The 20820-nt window shown below is 34.9% G+C and overlaps 2 protein-coding genes across 3 annotated transcripts in view; one reads left to right on the top strand and one right to left on the bottom strand.

Annotated features, from left to right (window-relative positions):
* Positions 1-20820, top strand: part of LOC127806316 (toMV susceptible protein tm-2-like) — a 74045-nt gene that overhangs the window by 7121 nt on the left and 46104 nt on the right. The gene's annotated exons all lie outside the window — the stretch shown is intronic.
* Positions 140-20497, bottom strand: LOC127806314 (toMV susceptible protein tm-2-like). 2 transcript variants are annotated; one of them, XR_008024403.1, is made up of 4 exons: positions 17736-20497; positions 17511-17574; positions 17241-17355; positions 140-608 (listed from the first exon to the last, which is right to left on the bottom strand). XR_008024403.1 is itself a non-coding variant. In XM_052343532.1 (3 exons), exons 1-2 carry the CDS (start codon positions 20359-20361, stop codon positions 17525-17527), a joined length of 2676 nt encoding a protein of 891 aa, XP_052199492.1. In that variant the 5' UTR covers positions 20362-20497; the 3' UTR covers positions 17102-17355; positions 17511-17524. The 2 variants fall into 2 exon arrangements, 1 of the variants encoding a protein (XP_052199492.1); XM_052343532.1 differs by lacking the exon at positions 140-608 and having other exon boundaries at positions 17102-17355.

Below are 20820 nucleotides of genomic sequence, written 5' to 3'. Positions count from 1 at the left end.
AAATTATAGAACGTTCTCAATGTAGTAATAAATTTTAAAAATGTAAATATCTCGATCAAAGTGAAATTTATTGACTATTTTTTAATATATAAATCAAATACTAAATCTTTTATTTCATAATTGATACAAGAGAATGCTTTACAAACATTTGAAAAGGCATACAGTTGGTTTTGCCACAACCATAGATGTGTAAGGGCTGCTTTACAATGGCTGGAATTAAGCAAAGCTCCAGCACAAGTGAGCCATATCCTACTTCAAGCCTAATACTCTGCAAGTTTATCTACAACTTAGTTGAACAGGACCCAACATCCATGTGGCCATGAGTTTGATAAACAGATTGATATCTCTGGCATTTGATCATATAAGGGAGTTAAAAGAGTGTTTTCAGAATGGGGGGCCATGCATGAAGAAGATGGCATTGGGCAACGAGTTGATCCAGCTGCAGATGGTTTATTTTCAATGACACAATCAATTCTTATTGATCAGTTGAAGACACACGGCCACCGGAACACCAAATTACAGAGCAGATGGTATGCCTTCTTATAAGAAATCAACCAAAAGCAATCACGTCACTAAAACGATCAGAGGAGAAAAGATAGAGCTTCCACCTGTGAGATTACAGATTCAATGAAAACACAACACTGTTAATATATGTTAATATATATATATATATATATATATATATTTGTATATGAAGTTCCTTGTCAACAAGAATATAGATACAGTATCATGTACTGAAACGAAATTCTTTTGCTGGTGCCCGGCACTGGTCCCAAACAACATCATCCTATACAAAATTGATTGCATATCCTTAAATTGTTTTCTTTACAAGTAGTCATGGATCAGGTTTGGTATCATTAGTGTCGTCTGGAACCAAGTGATGTGTTTCTCTTGGCACATCCAGAAACCAACATAATTAACAACAATGGGTAAACAAGCTAAAATAGCAAACCAATAAACTTCAAAAAATTAACATGACCACAAAACAAAAGAGGGGAAAATGGAAGTATACCAATGAAACATGGTATAATTTTATTGACATCCTCCAGCATTAGTTATGGTTGAATTAATATCTTATTTTACCTGAATCCCTTGTTCTTGGATTATAATGAATTAAGGTAAAGTCTTTGAGTTTTGCCAGCCCTCCGACTTTATTGGCAGCTTCCCCAAAGGAAACAATTCAAATTTGAATACTTGGAGTCGAGAAAAGCTATCAATTTCTCAGAGTAAACGATCTCTCTCCCAAGGTAGGAAAAAGGTTAGGGAGTTTCTAAGACTCAGAATTATGTCTATGTTTGGGTAAATAAACTCAAGGATATATAAGGTATGCGGTAATTTATCAGGTTATGAAAAATTCACAATTCACAGAAAAATTCATTGTTGATCATAATTTTTCAAATGCACCATCTAACCTCCATTTTCTATACCTCATTGTTAAATAAATTATAAATGTAATTTTTATAACAAAAAATTTAAGTTGTCACATAAATAAAATGTTAGAATATAGGGGTTAAATTGACTTGAAAATACAAATCTAAAAATATAATTGAAGTAAATTAAAATATTTAAATGATCATACGAAAAAAAATATAAAAATATATAAAAAAATATATAAATTTGGTCCCATATTTATGGGTCACATCACACAAAAAGATTAAGTGAAAATCATGTTATTCTTAAATTCTCTAGAGGTAAAGGAAAAGATGGCCTTAATTTGCTTATTGCTCTCATTTCTTACTCATTTTCTAAAATTTAAATACCGTTGATGTTCGGAGTTGGTTAACTGTGATTCTTAGACCCGCAATGAGAGAATGAGCTCAAAGGCCAAAAGAAGAAACGAAATAAAACAGATAATAAGTCACATGTAGTGAAATTTTTATATGGTTCGACTAGAATGATTTCTAGTTCACAACTATTCTCTGATTATTCAGACAGAATAACAGGATATCATTATTGTCCATCCTCTTTACACTAGTGTTTTGACCCATATTTATAGTGTGGGGTGTTGTTTATAATTTACATAAAATCCATAAAATGGAAGGATAATGTCACGGGAGACAAAGTGTCCTTATCAATTCCATAAAATCAGAAATGAATTTCGCATTACCAGGGATCTGATTTGCCTCAGATAAAGTAAATGGGTCCCTACCTCCGATTGTTTCACAGTCTTTGTATCATGCGAGCTGAACGGTTTGTCCAGCAAGCTGAAAGCATCACTAGAGTTTGCTTAGTTCCGCAGCCTGAGCTCAGGTTTCGGCGAAATGCGACCTTATTCTAACTATCTCGGCTTTGGCCTATTGGGTTTTAGGAGGTCGGGTCGGCTTGCTAAGTCGAGTCCGGCCTATAAGGAAGGTGATCCGAAAAATACCATGACAAGTACTAACTTAATTCATGACAAATCATAGTTGATTGTGAAAATCGTTTCTTTATATAGAAAAATTGTTTCTTTATAAAAAAAGAATATAACAAAATGATGTGATTGGAAATTCTATACTTTAACTCGTGGTAAAGTAAAATCTACTCAAGGTCACTCACCAACCCAACATTAATTAATTTACTCTTAGCTGACTAAGTAATTAATAACATACTATCAATGGGTGCTGGCACACTATTATATATTGAAAATTTGTGGTTATAAAACAAGGGTCCCAAACGTGCACCCTAGTCCTGTGACAACACATCAAACCCTTTAATTAATTATGCCAAATGAAACGCAACAGCGGGATATCCAATTGCCTATTTGGCTATGCAACTGACTTATAGTAAATATAGGATATATATATATCTATAATTAATCATGTTCATTACAAGCCAATTAACTTCTGTTAAGAATGTGCGTGACTCAAGTATTTGTCTGCTGGATATTTTATAATTAAATTGGGCCATGGGCCGTTGGTGTCTGCAGCCCAACAACCCTAAGCCCAAGTCCATTTAATTTGGTCATTTCTTTTAATTCCAGTTTTGTCCCTTGGCCCGCATATATTTATCTTATGAAGAATTGGGAACGTCAATTGATTTTTCTAGCAGAGAGACTGAAATCGCAAGAGCAAGAAATCGTGAAAACCCTAACCCTGTTTTCTCTTCTTTTCCTCTCTTTGTTGTGTGAATCACTGTAATGTGGGAGAGATATCTGTGAGGATTGAGAGATTGGGGTGATACTTTGGGATTCAAGAGCTTGTAATTCTTGATCAGTTTTTGTAATCGTTGTATCTATAGTTGCTCGATATAGTGGATTGACTAGGAGCTCAAACCCTTGTTGTGAGTAGAATTCAATTCGAATCCAAACATAAGTCTATGTGTTTTTGCGTGTGTGCTTGTGTTCTTTTGATTTTTGTTGGTTTTCACATTTCCTTTATGTTTGGTGTTGTTTTGTTAGATCTGGTTTGTGTGTTTGTCTGCTTTTATTTTCTGTTTGTTGTATTTTCCTTCTTGTTGTTGGCTTTGTTTCTATCTTGTAAGGATTTGTTGAGGTATACGAACAACGATCTATAACTTCCCTTTATTTAGAGATGTGCAATCAATTATAATCGAATCGAACCGTCCAAAAATCACTAACTGAATAGAACCAAACCAAATCACATGTAATAATCGAATCGAACCAACTGATAAACACCAAATAACCATACTAACTAACAAAATTTTGTAAAAATCGAACCGAACCAAAAACTGAACTTATTGAAGGGGCATTAACGTTAATGGAAAACTTACCGAAGAAGTTGCCAGAAAACTTATCGATGTCAATTGATGAGCACAGTGGTGCAAATCAGAGGGAGAGAGAGATGTTGGGTCAGCGTTAGAAGAAAACGTAGGGCCAATCGAATTAGAAACAAAGACGAAGGGCCAGCCCTTCCATTTCAGCCTTTCATCTTCGACTCTTCAACCTCTTTGAGTCTCCGTCTTCGTCTTCGTCTATGAGGGATGGTGGTGGTGACAAGGGGCGGAAGTGGTGGCCAGGTTGGACGACAAAAAAGAAGAAGATAGAACTATCATTCTCTCTATATTTACGTTTTTGGAAGAGAAATTGAATAGAAGGGAGGGGATGCCCCCCAGAAAATTAAAGTTATTCCCTTCTTCTAAGCTCCACCTCATGTCTCAATGCTCAACACCATTTCCCCTTGGTCGAAAGTTGGATGGGAGAGGATGCTTCCAAAAAATTAAAGTTATTCTCTTTCTATGGGCTCCACCTCCACTCCTCAATGCTCAACACTATTTCTTTTTTTGTCAAAAGCCTACCGATTCACATAATAGTGGTTCGATTAGTTCGGTTAACCGAATCATAAAAATCAAACTGATAAAAATTAATTAAAATTTTTGTTAGAAATAACCAACCATTAATCGACACTTACATAATCAAACTGAACTTATCGATTCGATTCGATTAGTTCAATTTAAGAACTTATGCTCGCTCTTACTTTCATTTGTCCTTTATATATGAACATTTGGAATTGATGATGAAGCTAGCTAGTCTTTGGGTTATTGGTTGGCCCAATTTGTTGAGAAAATGCAGTCTTGTATCATTAATATTATATATATATATATATATATTTGCTTAAAGGTCTAAGTTTGATGAACGACTTGTATAATAAGGGCTCAACTCTCTTACTAACAAAAGTCGGATTTTGGAACAAAATTATGAAGTAAACATGTAAGCGAGCGTTATATGATGATTGACATCAAATGAAAGCTGACAATATTGTGTTGGATGCAACCAACTATTGGTCATGAAGTTAAGAACAACGTGTTTGATCAAAATTCATGTGTCGAGAAGAAAAAAGTGGATGAATTATACATAATATTTTTGTTTTACGTTTGGAAACTTAACTTTTTTGCAAAAATTCTAAGGGTAATAAAGATTTTATTTAAAGTTCATATAAGAAAAAAGGAAAACTGAGAAGGAAGCAAAAAAGTGGAGAAGAAATATGTGACAAATCCTTTAAAAGGTCAGTGTTTTGAAACCACTATGCTGATTATATGAATGACAAACTGTAATAGGAACTTAATTTGGAAAACTGCCACAGGGCTCAGCCCGAGTGGCTCTGGCACTCTCATGGAGATACCGCAAGTGCAAATGCTCTTGGGTTCAAGATCAAGGGAGCTTGGATCCTGATTTACCCCTCTCCCATGATATAGGGCCGCCGAGCTAAGGGTGCTTGTTCTGGGCATTATCAGAACTTGATTCGAAAACTCTAATGCTTATAGTAATAACATTTTTTATTGTTATCTTATATTAAATACACAAGACAGTAATATAAAATATTTAAATTTAAATATATAAATAAGAAAAAAGATGCTAAAACTTGGTTAGACATAATGGGCAAAGGATGCCCACATCTCAGTGGTTGTTTTCAGCGGCAGCAGCAGCAGCGCCGCCATCGAAGTGGCTCTGAGGGATATGTCATTTCATGCTCTCCCTAATATCCGTTATGCTATTGTGTACTTGTACGTTATGTGGCTCAATTAAATCAACGTGGCCACAGCCCGGTGAATCATAGGCTTAGTCATACCGTGGCCTACACGTGGCAGAATCTCACTTTACAAATCATTTTAAATGTTAAGTTTTATGTGTGTAATATGTACGATTTAATTTTAATAAGTAAATATAATATTGATTAGAGAGAAAATTAGAAGTTAAGTAGTGGGTAAGCTGAACAAATATTGGGATGGAATTTGATAAATAAAATGAAAATTTGTAACAAATCAAACCTATTTTCACACCAAAAAATTAAGAAATAAATAAGAAAACATTATTGTTAATATAATAAAAGATTAAGACATGTGAAGACTATTTTGGTTCGATGGCAAGAGTTTGAATCGTTTTTTTAACAACTGCTCGTGCCTTTGTCTTTGGCTACCTGTTTTTATGCGCCAAGAAAGAGCATTGGCCTGTTGTGGTTGGCATCTTCTTCTTTGTCATGGGACAATAACTGGATGGATGGTGTTTGATTATCATATGTTATGTTAATATAAATGTATAATGCATTAATACAAAGTGTCCGCAGTCAAGAAGGCTATTACCTGTAATATGAGAAGAATTTGCCGAAGGATTTTAGGGCTGAAGCTCACTCTTGGGCTCTCTTTTGAGTCATGGGCTGGGGTGTGTTTAGGCCCATGGAACCAAGAAGCAACCATCAAACTATTCAAAGCCTAGTGCTAGTAAATGAATGACGTATCTACGAAACTCGTATCTTATTATTAACATCAACATATGAAATGTGTTATTAATGTTCTTAAGTAAACATATGAAACACATTTGTGCATGTTGGGATGGCCGAGTTGGTCTAAGGCACCAGATAAAGGTTCTGGTTGGAAAGGGTGTGGGTTCAAATTCCACTCTCAATAGTATTTTTGTGTTTTTATTTTTTGCTTTATATACCAATCTGACGACCAATGTTTCACTTACGATTATTGGACGGCAAATAAGGCATCAGTCCGTTATCCCGCGCTTTTCTTCATCCATTCTCAAAATGATTTCGTTTAAAAGCGCCAAAACCTAGCGATCGGAAGCAGTTGATTCGACGGACTAGAAATGGCTCAAGTGGCGAGGTTCAGCCTAAGAATGCATAAGGAGCTCAAGCCCTTTCTCACCGACACACCTCCAGGCGCTTCCATTCCACTTCTCTCTGCCAACTCCGATCTCTCTTTCGCTGTATCTTTCTTCTCCATCAACTTATGGGATATGATGATGAGAAATTTACCGGAGTGATCAATGAACAGGAGGTAGGGTCATCATTATCTGAAGCCATGATTGTTTTGGACAATGAGAATATCGAGGAAGAAAGCGATGGATGTTTAAGGTCTAAATTGTTGCTTGGGCAGAAACATTTGCCAGGGAAGTGGAAAGCTTGAGCTTGAAAGTCAAAAATCCCCAAATTAGGTGTCAATGCTCATGTGATCTCTAACTTTGAGGATGGTTTGTAACTAAGGATTTTTGTAGGATTTTTTGACCAACATAACTTAGAGAAAATGTTTAATGAGATGGTTAAAAGCTTAAGCTAGGCTTGCGAATGTATTGCATTTTGCAATGTCATTATTGGAAATTCTAGTAACTTGGCTTTCCTCATTATGCATATTGTGTACACTCTCTACGGGGCAATGGTGGGGCTATTGCAGTATAGATTCGTTCACATTGATCAAAATATTAAATGCAAATATGCTTCATATTCATCTTGTTATGATTGTTTTCAATGTTTTCACTATAAGAAAAATAATTTTTAACAGAATTATTCGGTTGCTAATTAGCGATGGATAACAACGGAATTTTTGTTGCTAATTTTTTTAAATATTTTTTTAATTTAACGACGAAAAATCCATCCCTAAATTTAGCGATGGAAATCTTGTAGTTAAAAAATAAAAATTTAAAACAAATAACTAATTAATTAAAATTTAGCAACGGGTCAACTTGCTAAAAAATAAATAATAAATAAATAAAAAATTAAAATTTAGCAACGGGGTTAACCCTGTCACTAAAAAATAAAAATAATTTTAAATAAAATTAAATTAAAAAATTAAAATTTATCAACGGGATCAATCCCGTTGCTAAAAAATAAAAAAAGATAAAATTAAAATTTAAAATTTAGCGACAAGTCAATCCCGTAGCTAAAAAATATAAAATAAATAAATAAATAATTCAAATTTAGCGACAGGTCAACCTCGTCGATAAAAAATATAAAATAAATAAATAAATAATTCAAATTTAACGAAGGGTCAACTCCGTCAATAAAAAATAAAAAAATTAAAATTTAGCGACGGGGTACACTCTGTTGCTAAAAAATAAAAAATAAATTAAATAAAATTAAAACTTAGCGACGGGTCAATTCGTCTTTAAAAAATAAAATAAATAAATAAATAAAATAAAATTTAGCGACAGGGTCAACCTTGTCGCTAAAAAATAAAAGAAAATTAAATAAAGAATTAAAATTTAGCCCCTATCGCTAAAAAATAAAAAAAAAATTAATTAAAAATTTTACATTTAAAAATATCATAATAGTTTTTACTAACATTAATATTATTAAAAATTAAACTAATAATTTTTTAAATATATTAAAAATTAAAATCAAAATAAAAACATAATTTTTCACTACTAATATAATAATTAATAAAATTTTATTTGAATTAATAATGAAATAAAATTAAAATTAATATTGATTTCTCTTTACTAACATTAATATTAAAATTAATATCATTAAATAAATTTAAGAAATTTTGGTATATAAATATAATTTTAAAATATTTGAAAGAAAATACTATAAATATATTTTATATACATTAATAAACAAGAAGGCTTCCAAATCGGCTGGCTCGCGCGCAAAACTTGGTCATGAGAGATTGGAGGTTCGAATCCGATAGAGAGCTTGAGATAATAACTGGGAGTAATATCCCAACACAACCACGTGATGCACATGAGGGGAGGAGGAGGCCCGGAGGGCATTGAATTTTGAATTTTGAGGTTAAATTTAACAACAAAATTAGCGACGGTCCCCGTCGTTAAAAAATAAAAATAAAATTAAATAAAAAAATTAAAATTTAGCGACGGATTAACCCCGTCGTGAAAAAATAAAAAAAATTAAATAAAAAATTTAACGACGAGATCAACTCCGTCGCTAAAATATAAAAAAAATTAAATAAAAAAATTAAAATTTAGTGGCAAGGTCAACTCCGACTCTAATTTCGTCATTGATTAGCAACGGGTACAATCTCCGTCGCCGATTTTGTCGCTAAAAAAATCTTGTCGTTAACTCCGTCGCTAAATTTCAGTAACACCCTTTTTAGAGACGAAAAGGTACTTGTCATTAAATTTGTCGCTAAAAAATTTAGCAACGAATTTTGATGTTTTAGCGACGAAATTTTTTGTTGCTAAAACATTAATTTTTTTTTTTTGTTGTAGTATATCCCCTTTCTCCGAGGTCTATCATCACTAGTGTCCTATGCTACCTTTTGTTTTCCTATTTGGTCTATGATCTTGTCATAAATTTGTGATAGTGTAGTGTAATTCTTACAAATTGCCACTTACGCCTCTAAAAGCTTTTATTGATGCTTTCCAGAATGATTTTAGCATCCATCATAGATGTGTATAGAACTGAAAAATGTCGTGCAAGGGTAGATTTTTTTCAGTAGCATCTGGATAATTCATGAACAGTTAATAATTATTAATTTAAATTAAAAATAATTAATAATTATTAACTATTATATTTGGCGGTGATTATTAAATATTTATGGGTTTAAAGAAAATATTAATTTATTTTCATATTAAAGATATGGGGAAGTAATTGCTTGAAATTCGGGGTATAAGAGTTATTATTAAATGGGGTGTGTGTAATAATTTTCAAAAGTTATGGGGTCTAAACGCAATTTCCTGAAAATATGCTGGGATTGCTTTAAATTTAATGAGGTGGATACATATGTTGAAGGTGATGGACAGCACGGGTGGTTTTGTGCGCATGTGAGGGCGCGAGTTCGACCCGCGGAGGTTGTGCATGCTGGAGAGAATTTTGGCTGAATTATTTCGGCCATTCCTTGCCCAAAATGACGTAAGGTGTGATGCGCTGCCACGCAACAGCTTCTGATAGCGTTTTGGGCAAAGCGATGGGGTGTGCTGGGTAGGGGTGAGCATTCGGTTATAACCGAACCGTTTGAAAGAGAGTAACCGAACCGAATTGATCAACAAAATCCACCTAACCGAACTAAATGAAACTGATTTAATCGACCATTGTTGTCGTTGGCCGGCGATTCCGATAATCGGAACCGATAATCAGATTCCCACAACAACGATGTCTCATATATTAAAAAATAAGGTTGACCCAAAGGCTAATTTTTTATAGATCTAAAAATTAATTTTATAGTTAAAAATATACAAAAAAAAAAAAAAAATCTAGAGAATTTACCTGACAAATGGCCGAGGTGGAGTGATTGGAGTCCATGGCGTCAGTGTCTTCATCGGAGAGAGCGATGGCAGCCATCTCCGTCGTTGCGCTAGAGAGTTTGTGATGAAATGATGAAGAATATAAAGGGAAGGAGACAGCCGAAGATGGAAGGTAGAGAAAGAGAGAAGTGGTGGGGGGTGTGGCGGTGGGCCAGTTGCCGCTGCAGAGAAGGGAGGGCGAGAGAACCAGAGAAGGGGAAGGGAGGGTCGAAAGGGGAAGGAAGGGCAGAGAGGGAGGGATAGTAGGTTTCTAAGGGTTTTTGTTGGGTTGGCGGTGGCAAATAGAAGGGGTGTTGGGCCTGTTGATAGAGAAAGTGAGAGAGAGATGGTTGTCTAGGAGTTGGTGTTAAGGGGGGAGTGTCACGTGCGTTGCAGTTCGATTAACTGAGTTAACTGATTATTTTATAAATTAATAACCGAACTGAATCGGTTATTAAGAGTAACTGAACCGAATCAATCAAATCGATCGGTTCAGTTCAGTTAATTAAGTTAATCCGAACAGTTGCTCTCCCCTAATGCTACGTTGCCACGCAACAACTTTTGATGGTCTTCTTTTTTTTTCCTTTTTAGGCTGAGAACAATGTGTAAATGGCATGGTTTAAGCAACAAACGAATGAAGGAAAATCAGAAAAGATGAAGTAGCACGCAGGGGCTATTTTGAGGAGAAATTCAAGATTAAACTTGGTTTAATCTAAGTTTAAATAGTCAGGTAAGTAGGGAAGCGTGTATTAATAATTCTGTACGGTTAGAATTTAATTTTGAATGCGATTTGGTTAATTTTGGAAAATTATGTTAATTTACAGCGTGTATTAAAATAGCTATGTATGGGCGTAAACATGCTGAAATCTACTAAATAAAGGCAAGCTTCATGAATTCCATACATTTCCTTGGTTTGATTCGATTTCGCATATTAATTCCGTGAGTTAAAGAATTTATTTGTATAAGTTAATTTAAATTAAATAAGAGACTCGTTGGGGTTTTATTTGTTGAGTGCCTACGAGGTATTGTATCTCCCTTGTTTCTTTGGGAAAGATGTCAAAATTGATCTGGGACAAGATTCCTAAAGGCTTGGCGCGAGTTGGTTGTGGTTATAATTTCCTGCGTATGTTTGTCTGGATAACGGGAGGCATGAGCTGTCTACCGATGAAGTGATGTTGACCATTTGTGACCTTGGAGCGAAGCGTCGACTAGGTCGAGGTCAACTGTCGACTGATTGATCCCTAGTCACAGATTGTCAACCGGTGCCTGATCACTATCGATCGACTCTAATACAGTTATTCTGCATTAGGTATCAAATAATCAAAACATGAGATTTTTTAATTTTTATAAAATAAATAAAAATATTTCGATTACACAATGTGTTTTTTTTTTTTTTTCTCCAAATTTTCACTTATCATGGCGTAGCAACATCATATCCACAGTTCACATGTCTAAAGATGTCTGCATAATAGCAATGGTAGAACAAATCAGGAACTCATAAATGTCAATGTTAAACCAATGGTAATGTAACGACCCGTTAGTGGGTCTAGAAGTTTATTAATATTTTAATTGTGAAGATTTGGAGATTTGCCCTAATAAATTGAATGTTGGAAAATATTCTTAAAGTGTAAAAAATTTATGTATCTAAATTCATGAATTGGGTTGCCCATTTGAGCCAAGTGTTTAAAGTTCATGAATGTGATGGGATTAGAGAAATCCTATGGGCCTAAAATGAATTGGGCAATTAGTAAAGTGGGTATGAGAATTATATATGTGTGTGTATATCTTGATGTATGAAATAAATGATGTATTAAATTTATGGATTGGTTTTTTTGGAAACATGGGTTGAGCCCAAAGGGAGACTTTTTATATGGCAAGTGTTGAGTGGTTGTGAAGCCCATTGGGTTTAATGTTATGTTGAGGCCCTTTTGGTGAGCTAATGGAAATAGGCCATTATAATTAATTGAGCCAATGAGTTGGGTTTGGGCCTATGTAAGGGTATGAGTGGATTTTTGAATTGGGCTTAGGCCTATGTGTAAAAAGTGAGAGATGGAATTTAATAAATGAAATTATATATATATATATAATTGTATTTTGTAGATTAAAAGAAAAGAAGAAAAGAATTGTAAAATGCAAAGTGACCAAATGGTCCTTGCTTTATTGAAAAAGGTAAGGGCAATTAGGGAATTTCATAAATGGTTATTATTATAAATGAATTTATGGATATTGTGGAGTAGAAAGGAAAATGAAAAAGAAAAGAAAAAAGAGGTAAATGACCAAAAGGGGTTTAATGAGTTGTAGTTTGTGTTTAAAAGAGATGGGCAAAATGGTAATTTGGCCATGGAATGGTTGGAAGGTTGGTGGGCGGCCATCCCTTCCTCCATGCCTTCTTCTTTTCCTTGTTTTTCTCTTTTCTCTTTCCCTCTTCTCTCGATCAATCTTCTTCTTCTTCTTCTTTCTTCCTTCTTCCATTGTCGATCTCCATTGAAGCTGGAAGTGAAGTTGCAACTGGGTGCATTCTTCTCCTTGGGTTTTTCTTCATCAAAGGCAAGTTCTTCTTGCATCTTTTTTTGGTTATGCAAGTTTATCTTCTATTTCCTTTTACATTGCAAGTTCCCGTTGATTCTCCTTAATAATGCAAACTTTGGTTCTTTTTCTCATAGGTCAAGTTGGTTTCCTTCTTGGGTCCCTTGTCTTCAAATCTTCTATTTTATTAGAAGATCAAATCATGAGTTTATATTGATCGGTGGATTATTTTCTCATTTCTTTAACTCTTGTGTTTTATCATTGATGGGTCTTTTTGTGAGTTTTCATTAGGATTTAGTTCACCCTAAATTCTCAAAGGAATGACACTTGATTGATTAGGAATGTCAGAGGAGCAAGATTTGGTGTATCTTGTTTGGGATGTTGATTTTTGTGGGTTATCGTAATGATTTTTAAGTTTCAGACCTCTGTTGGTCGACCAAGTTTTTTTGTCGGTCGACCAAGTATGTGTTTTGTTCTTCAGTTGGTCGACCAAGCATTTTTATCGATCGACCAAGTAAGTGTTTTGTTCTCTGATTGGTCGACCAAGTGTTTTAGTCGGTCGACCAAGTGAGAATTTAAGCTTCTGTTAGTCGACCAAGTATTTCAGTCGGTCGACCAAGTATTTTAGTCGGTTGACCAAGTGGGCTGTTAGTCGACCAAGTGATTTCAGTCGGTCGACCAAGTGATAATATAAGCCTTTGTCGGTCGACTAAGTGATTTCAGTCGGTCGATCAAGTGACAATTTAAGCTTCTGTTAGTCGACCAAATGTTTTTATTCGGTCAACCAAGTCCCTATTTAGTCGACCAAGTCTTCTTCATCGGTCGACCAAGCCTACAGTCGGTTGACTAACTTTTTTACTCGGTCAACCAACAGAATGCATTGATCATTTCCTTGTGGTCCAATCCTTTTCTAACGCTTGTAATTCTTCCCCAAAACTCTTGTGATGTTCTAGTTGACCTCAAAAATCATCTCGTCGATATGTAAGTGTTCCAAAAATGGGGAAGTTAATTAATGGTGGGAATTAAAGATGAAAATCATGAGTTTTAATGGTGAATTCATGTAATCAACTTGTTTGACGTTGAGAAATAATATGAAGATGAATCCCAATGAATGATACCAAATCATATGATGAAAATATTATTAACTCATGCGAAAATAAAACCTTGAAATGTTTAAAGTGTGCATGATGACCATGATGAGAACATTTCTAATAATAAAGCATGCCGATATGTTTACTTGAAAATCTTCATGAGTATTGCATAATACTATCATTTGTGGTATGAAAATGAATCTCAAATAATGATGCGAAATCATGTGATGAAAATATTATTAACTCATGTGAAGATATAGTCTTGAAATGTTTAAGTATGCATGATGAGCATGAGGAGAACATTGCTAATAATGTAGCATGTTTGATATGCTCACTTGAAACGTACATGAGCATTGCATGGTATTATTATTTGCGCACTTATTATTTTGCGCGGCGGTTACGTACTGCAGGTTGAGAAAAGGATATCCTAAAGAGCGCCTGACGCGGTAAAGGTGGCCATAGACCCGGTCGGCGATGCTCAAGCCAAATGAATGGTTAAATGATTTTTCTATGTATATGTATGCATGCATGTGAATGAAAGGCCTTGAGGACCGATATGCTGCATGGAAAATTATATATTCATGAGAAATGAAATGATGCATAAAATGCATAATGACCATGGCATTGGAATGAGCATAATGAATGAGAAATGAAATGATGCATGAAATGCATAATGACAATGGCATGGAAATGGTCATAATGATTGAGAAATAAAATGATGCATGAACTACATGATGCCAATGGCCTGGAAATGATCATAATGATTGAGAAATGAAATGATGCATGAAATGCAAAATGACAATGGCATGGGAATGATAATAATAATGGGATCTAATGGGAAATGTTACTCGTACTTGGGAAGTCGGGTCTATTCCATTTTGGGTTTATCCATGCCTTGACTCTATTGTCTTTATTTGTTGCAATATATATATACTTGCTGAGCCTTGTGGCTCATCTTGCTTATTCTTGTCATTCCAGATAAGGGATAAGCTATTGCTAAGGGCGAGTCTAATGAGGCTAGAGCCCGGGTTTAGTTGTGTACAAGGATGTCTCAACCTCAAGATCTATGGGTGTAATGTTGAGGGCATGAAATAGAGGGTTCAATTGTTGTTAAAACCTTAGTGCCCTTTTATTTGAAAAATGTATGGGCGGTAAGCTCAAGATGATAATGTAGAGGGTATGTAATAATTATTTTAAGCTCCTATTGATAGTGAGCAAGTTAAAAAAAAGGGGGGGGTTAATATGGTGATTATTGTTCTTATATCCAATTTGTGACGACCTCCTTTCGGATTTCCTATGCTAACGGGATGATCCGGGAGAGGGCCGCTAGAGGTAACATATCTCGCATATATTTCAAAAAGAAAAGGAATGCTAATTTTTGTTTACATAACTCTTGTCTTGTTATTGCTCACACTTGAAGACTATAGCTTCACCATTTCAGATTAAGATTGATAGAGATGTTCAAAGGGCTAACTCATCGCAAGCCACAAAGAGAAAAAGAAAGAAACAATTCTTCTCTCTTTTCCCTTGATTAGCAGCGGACATCAAGATATGTAGAATTGTAAGTGTACTAAAATCCCTAATTAGCATTGGGTATTGGAACCCTTCATTTTCCAATACTTTCTTGGGCTCTGGAAAGTGAGTGTGCAAAGTGGATGAACAAAATAGAAAGGCTTTGATAATGTGAAAAGGCAAAAGAGAGAAATAATAAAATAGAATATTATTTTTTAATTAAAATGAAGAAATTTCAGCAACATATATATAGTTTGCTTGGTGAAATTTTTTGAATTGTCTGATAGTTTCTTTAATTACTAGTGTATCCTTACATGTCTGTTCGTATGAATAGCATCTAATAATTTATTATTTTTAAGTAGAATTTTTTATTTAAAGTCTTGTGTATATGATTGGTCTCATATAGTTAAATTCATAAATTATATGATTGAGAAACAAATTAAATTAAAAAAATATTAAAAATAGTACTCTTACAATTCCAACCCTAACTTTACCACTTATCATTAATCACTACCTTAATTGTAAAGATAGGAATGCAGTGATAGTCTGAAATTTGTCCCATTTAGCCGTGGACACTAATAGATTTATTCATAAAGTGTATGTAATTCCTTGAAATGGTTATTATTAGGGTAAATTTAATGCATCATCTATGAGATTTTGTTAAATTGTATTGAATATTCTCATTTTAAATATATTATTGACTTCTTTTAACTTTATATATTATATAACACTAAATTTCTTCTCGTTACTTAACTAATATTAACTTTTTTAAATTTTAAAAATGTCTCTATTCTCTCCATACACAATAATCATACACATGTTAACAAAAAAAAAAAAAAGAATATTGGGATGGTTAGTAGTCATCATTGCCCTCGACCACATATATGTTAAAATGAGAGAGAGATGGGGTTTTTTCCTTATAGCTCTAGGTTTTGATCGAAATAGAAAGAAATAAGATAGAGAATGAGAGAGAAAGATAAAGAAAGGGTATTTCTTCTTCTTGTTAATTGTGAACAATTGACGACAAAGAGAAACCCAATTATTTGAAATTCATAAAGAGATATATGCATATAAAAAATGACATATAAAGGGTGAGGGACAAACGTAAGGAGGGATAGATGGGTATCTTCCTCTTTGCCAATCGTTGACAAAAAGGAAGAAATCCTATTGTCTTGTGGTTGGAACCCACTCAATATGAGTTTCAATTGAAACTCAAAGACAGAGACAAGAGATAAATTTATTATCAAATCGAGACCGTTATTATTGTTGTCGATGGCCTTATCAAAAACTCTTTTGGATTTTCACGATGTCTATTTAACAATAGCTTTAATCGTCATCAAATAGGGAAGAGAGAAAGATATAATAAAAGGGAGATGAGAGAAGAAAGTCAAAATAAAAGTAGAGTACAAAGGAAAATTCTCGTCAGCTTGTCACTAGTTTTAGAGAAAATTTCTAAGAATGGATGGGAAATGGGGGAGAGAAAGTCTGCTTAGGTTAGTATAAGCACAAAGGTAAAATGGTCTCTTTAGATATTTTTTAATACCAGGGAGAGGCAAGATGGCATTTTTAAAAAATAAATGAATAATCGATATAATTTAATCAAATCTTAATGATGATGTGTGAAATTTACTCTTGCTATTATTATTTGACCAAAAAACAAAAAGAAAGAAAATAAAATTAGATGACTAATACACATCAGGTCAGGTAAGATGTTTGGTCTTAACCAATTAATATATGTGCTTACAAATTAAAGTATGGTTCCACTTGTAATCTCCTCCCATAATTCAAACTATTTGGGTCCATTGGTCTTTGGGCTTAAGTGTCAGTCATTTCTAAAGTTAAAAGGCAAGTGACAAAAAAACTCAACTATTAGCCATTTTAATTCCAACAGGCAAGACTTTCAGTTTATCATTAATTTTAAACTTAATTTTTAATTTTATCGATTATGCATTAAACTTTCCTCCTTTACTTTAATTTTAGATTATGATTTATGCCATTAAATTTTATTGTTAATTGTGCCAAGTCCTGAAGCAATAATAAGTTCTTTTGTCACACTCATTAAAGTTATAGCAAACTTTAAAAATTCATAAAGAATTCAAAACTTTTTTTAAATGCCGGAGGAGAAGAGCGTTACAATCAATATTTTATATTTTATTTTAAATTATGGATACATAACTAATCAAATAATTGACTATTAATGAGTTTGAAGATACCAATAAACGGGAAGCAATCAACCGAAAGACATCATGTCGCAAGAATAGATTGAGGAGCAAGCAATCCGAAGATCAAGAGCCCATATATTCATCATCCTTTAGATGGTGCTTTAACCTGTGAGACGTCACAAATTCAATCAAATTATGGCATTATCACCACATATGAAGCCCATCATCCATGATACGAATGTAGTTAGGGGAATATCTATTCTAAGTTGTTTTCTTGAAAGCATAATTGAAAGAGTAAAAGAATTGGGTAAGGACTTATACCTTCCAAAATGAAGTCACGGATCACATGGATAACCAGGTGCCCCCTCTGCAACCAAGGTGTTTTCTGATGGAGTTTACATGTGTGCATGTAACAAAGCCAGCCCCATATTTTTGAGGAAAATGCATAATTTCCAAGTACATGAAACAAATTAAAACAGTAAACTAATGAATTGGACAAACATATCCATAATCAAAAGAACACAAACGAAACACAACAAATGTTACCTATTATTACTGGGGCAATCATGATTTTATTTCTGATTCTATCTGGAACTCTCATTCTCGGTATGCAGTGAGTGAGGGTAAAGTTCTTGAGTTTGGGCATTGCTTCTTCCTCAGCTACAAACTCCTCTAGATTAAATGCATCAATTTTCAATACTTTGAGTTGAGGAAAGCTGTCAGCTTCTCCAGAGCATACCATCTTCTTCCCAAAGTATGATTGAAATCCAAGTATAAGGATCTTAAGTCTAGGTAGTTTCTTCAAAGTCACCATTGGGTCCATTTCCAGCATAGTGTACTCAAGGATAAGCTCTGTGAGGCATGTTGGCAGTTTATCATGTCGTGGAAAATCAACCATGCGGCTCCGGCACAGGAGTAACTTACCAAGGCTTACATATTTAGACAGATCCAATGTTGATCTAAATTCAGTAAATAATCCCTGAGCCATATAAGTATATTTTGTATGGTATAGCGATGATAAATGCAATTCTTCTAGCCTCTGTGACAGGGAGTTAGCACTTGACAATACCTCAATGATATGCTCAGTTGTAAAATAGGCTTTCAGTCTTCTCAAACTATCAAGTTTGTTCAACCAATTGGCCTCGAAAATTTTGACAGGCAATCCAAAGAAGGTCTGTAGTTCTGGTAAAGAAACTTCAAACGGATGGCCCCTATGGCCATCCAACTTGACCCCACAAACTGAAGGAGCCCGACATTCAAAAGGTAATAGAATATGTCTAAGTTGCTTCATTTTCCAGATGACATCAGGGATGATGACTTCGAGGCATCCACGTAGATCCAAGGTGAGCAAATTTTTCAAATTGCTTATGGCGTAAGGAAGCTCCACAATATGCCCTCCCAAAAGAAGGTGAGACAGCTGTATTAACTTCGCAATTTCATTCATAAGAGCTATCTGCGGAGAGTAGTGCCATATTATTAGCACCCGAAGAGATTTGAAACTTCTAAGACAAAGCTTAACCTGCTTCCCACTATCACTTGTCAAATAATCGAAACATAAGAAAGCCCGAAGCTTTGGAGTTTGATAATTTGGAGATGCGTAGTTGCCAGCATCACTTTGAAAAAAGGTTGTGACTCTGCGTGGTGCAAGGCAATCTGCACAAGAGGCTACATCGTTGAGAGTGTTAAAAAAGTTCACCTCCCTAGCCTTCCTAATGCAGAGGTCTTGCAAGATATCGTGAACACGACAAAATCTAATTGTCCCGTTGAATCTCCTCTCAACAACTTGAATTAGGTTTCTACCAACTAAGTGATTTAGGTAATCTTGCCCCACATCCTCAACTGCCCTTCCTCCACTGCCATGTATAAATCCTTCAGCTGCCCATAAATTGATTAGTTGGAATGTGCAAATTTTGTGATCCTCTGGAAATAGACCAAAGTATAAAAAACATTGTTTCAACATTAGAGGTAAATCTTTGTAGCTCAAAGCAAAGATCTTTGAGCATTGGTCTTCATCTTTACCTATACTCTTTAATACCCCTTTCCAAGCGTGTATGTTTCTCTCTCTTGATAACAATAGGCCTGCTATGACAACTATCGCAAGCGGCACACCGCCACATCTCTTAATTATTTTTTTACCAATATTTTCCAATTGTGAGGAATCACCATCTTCATCATCGTCTTGTGGGGCAGCCGTAACCATTTTGAAGAAGAGCTCTTTACTCTTTTCTTGGTCCAAGGGTTGCAATTCATGTAAAAAATGTTGCCCACCAATTTGTACACCTATATATTTGTATCGGGAAGTGATGATTATTCTACTTCCATTTATGGAATTAACAGGAATGCCATTTTTTAAATCATTCCATGGGTCAATCTGCCATATATCATCAATTACTATCACATACCTTTTTTGGCTTAAAATCTTGAATAAGTTCCCAACTAAGTTGTGCCTGCACTTCTCTCTAGTCAAACCAACTTGTCTTGCTATATCATGTAAAAGTTCATTTGGGTTTGGTTGTTGAGAGACATAAATCCAAGCTGAACACCGAAATCTTTGTCGAACAAAATTATATACCTTTTTGGCCAGTGTTGTCTTGCCTAGACCGGCCATACCTGTAATTGAGATCACACGATGCTCTAAATCTTCATCCGACACTTCGGCCACCAATTCCTCAATGTGTTCGTCCATACCAACAACATTTACTTCGCCAATGTGAGGAAAAGTTCTTCTTGGATCCCATACCTCTCTTCCAGCAGGGCCACTTGCATCTTGGACTTGATAGGTCTGTCTCCTGCGATTGATATCCTCAACTCGTCGTCTTATTTCTTCAATCTCCACCGCAAAGTCACGAACAGTTTTGGCTCTCAAAAACCAACCAAGACGCCCCTTCCAGTCATTCCTTCTAAGTGGTGATAGCTTAGGGAAGTACGCATCCACGATATCCTCCAAATCATAAGCAAGATCCCAAATGCTCCTGATGAAGTCAGCCAATCCTCTGCTTTCTGACTCTACTTCATCAGCATCTTCCAAGAAAGATTTAACACACCTCATCTCATCTCCAATCCAAACAATGTTTTCTTTCAACTCAGACAAGCGAGAGCCTTCTTTTGCTATTAGATTACCTGCTATATCGGCAAGTTTTTGGACAACTCCTGAAATAAGCATTTCTGCCATGTTAGATTTCCCGGCAGCAGCAACCTTCAATCTACTAGAAGAAGAAATAGGGAGAGCAACTTCCAAGAAGCCCACCAGCAAGTTCCCGGAATTTTAAACAAAGACCACAAGACCAAGACTTCATTCTCTTTGAAAATGAATCAATCCCACAATTTAAAAATTGGTTTAGCTGTTCTCAATGGCTTTTAACTTTTTATAGCGGCGGAGATGCTTTTGAGGGCAGCCGAATGTGTCGCCGTGAGCCACAGTGTCACGCGCGTTTCCACCTCATCACTATACTATCCTAATCCACCCTGCCATATCTGGGTTTCCGCACGTGTCACGCAGGGGCCGCACTTACGGTTTTTTACATGGAACGGCTTTAAGAAAGAAAAAATTAACCGTGAATTTCATCAATAAAAAAAATAAAAAGAAAAAAAACAAGAGTTTAACGAATTTTATATATATTTAATCTTATTT

Source organism: Diospyros lotus, chromosome 7, assembly GCF_014633365.1.
Source record: "Diospyros lotus cultivar Yz01 chromosome 7, ASM1463336v1, whole genome shotgun sequence".
Lineage (NCBI taxonomy): Eukaryota > Viridiplantae > Streptophyta > Magnoliopsida > Ericales > Ebenaceae > Diospyros > Diospyros lotus.
This window is presented reverse-complemented; position numbering and strand designations above follow the sequence as displayed.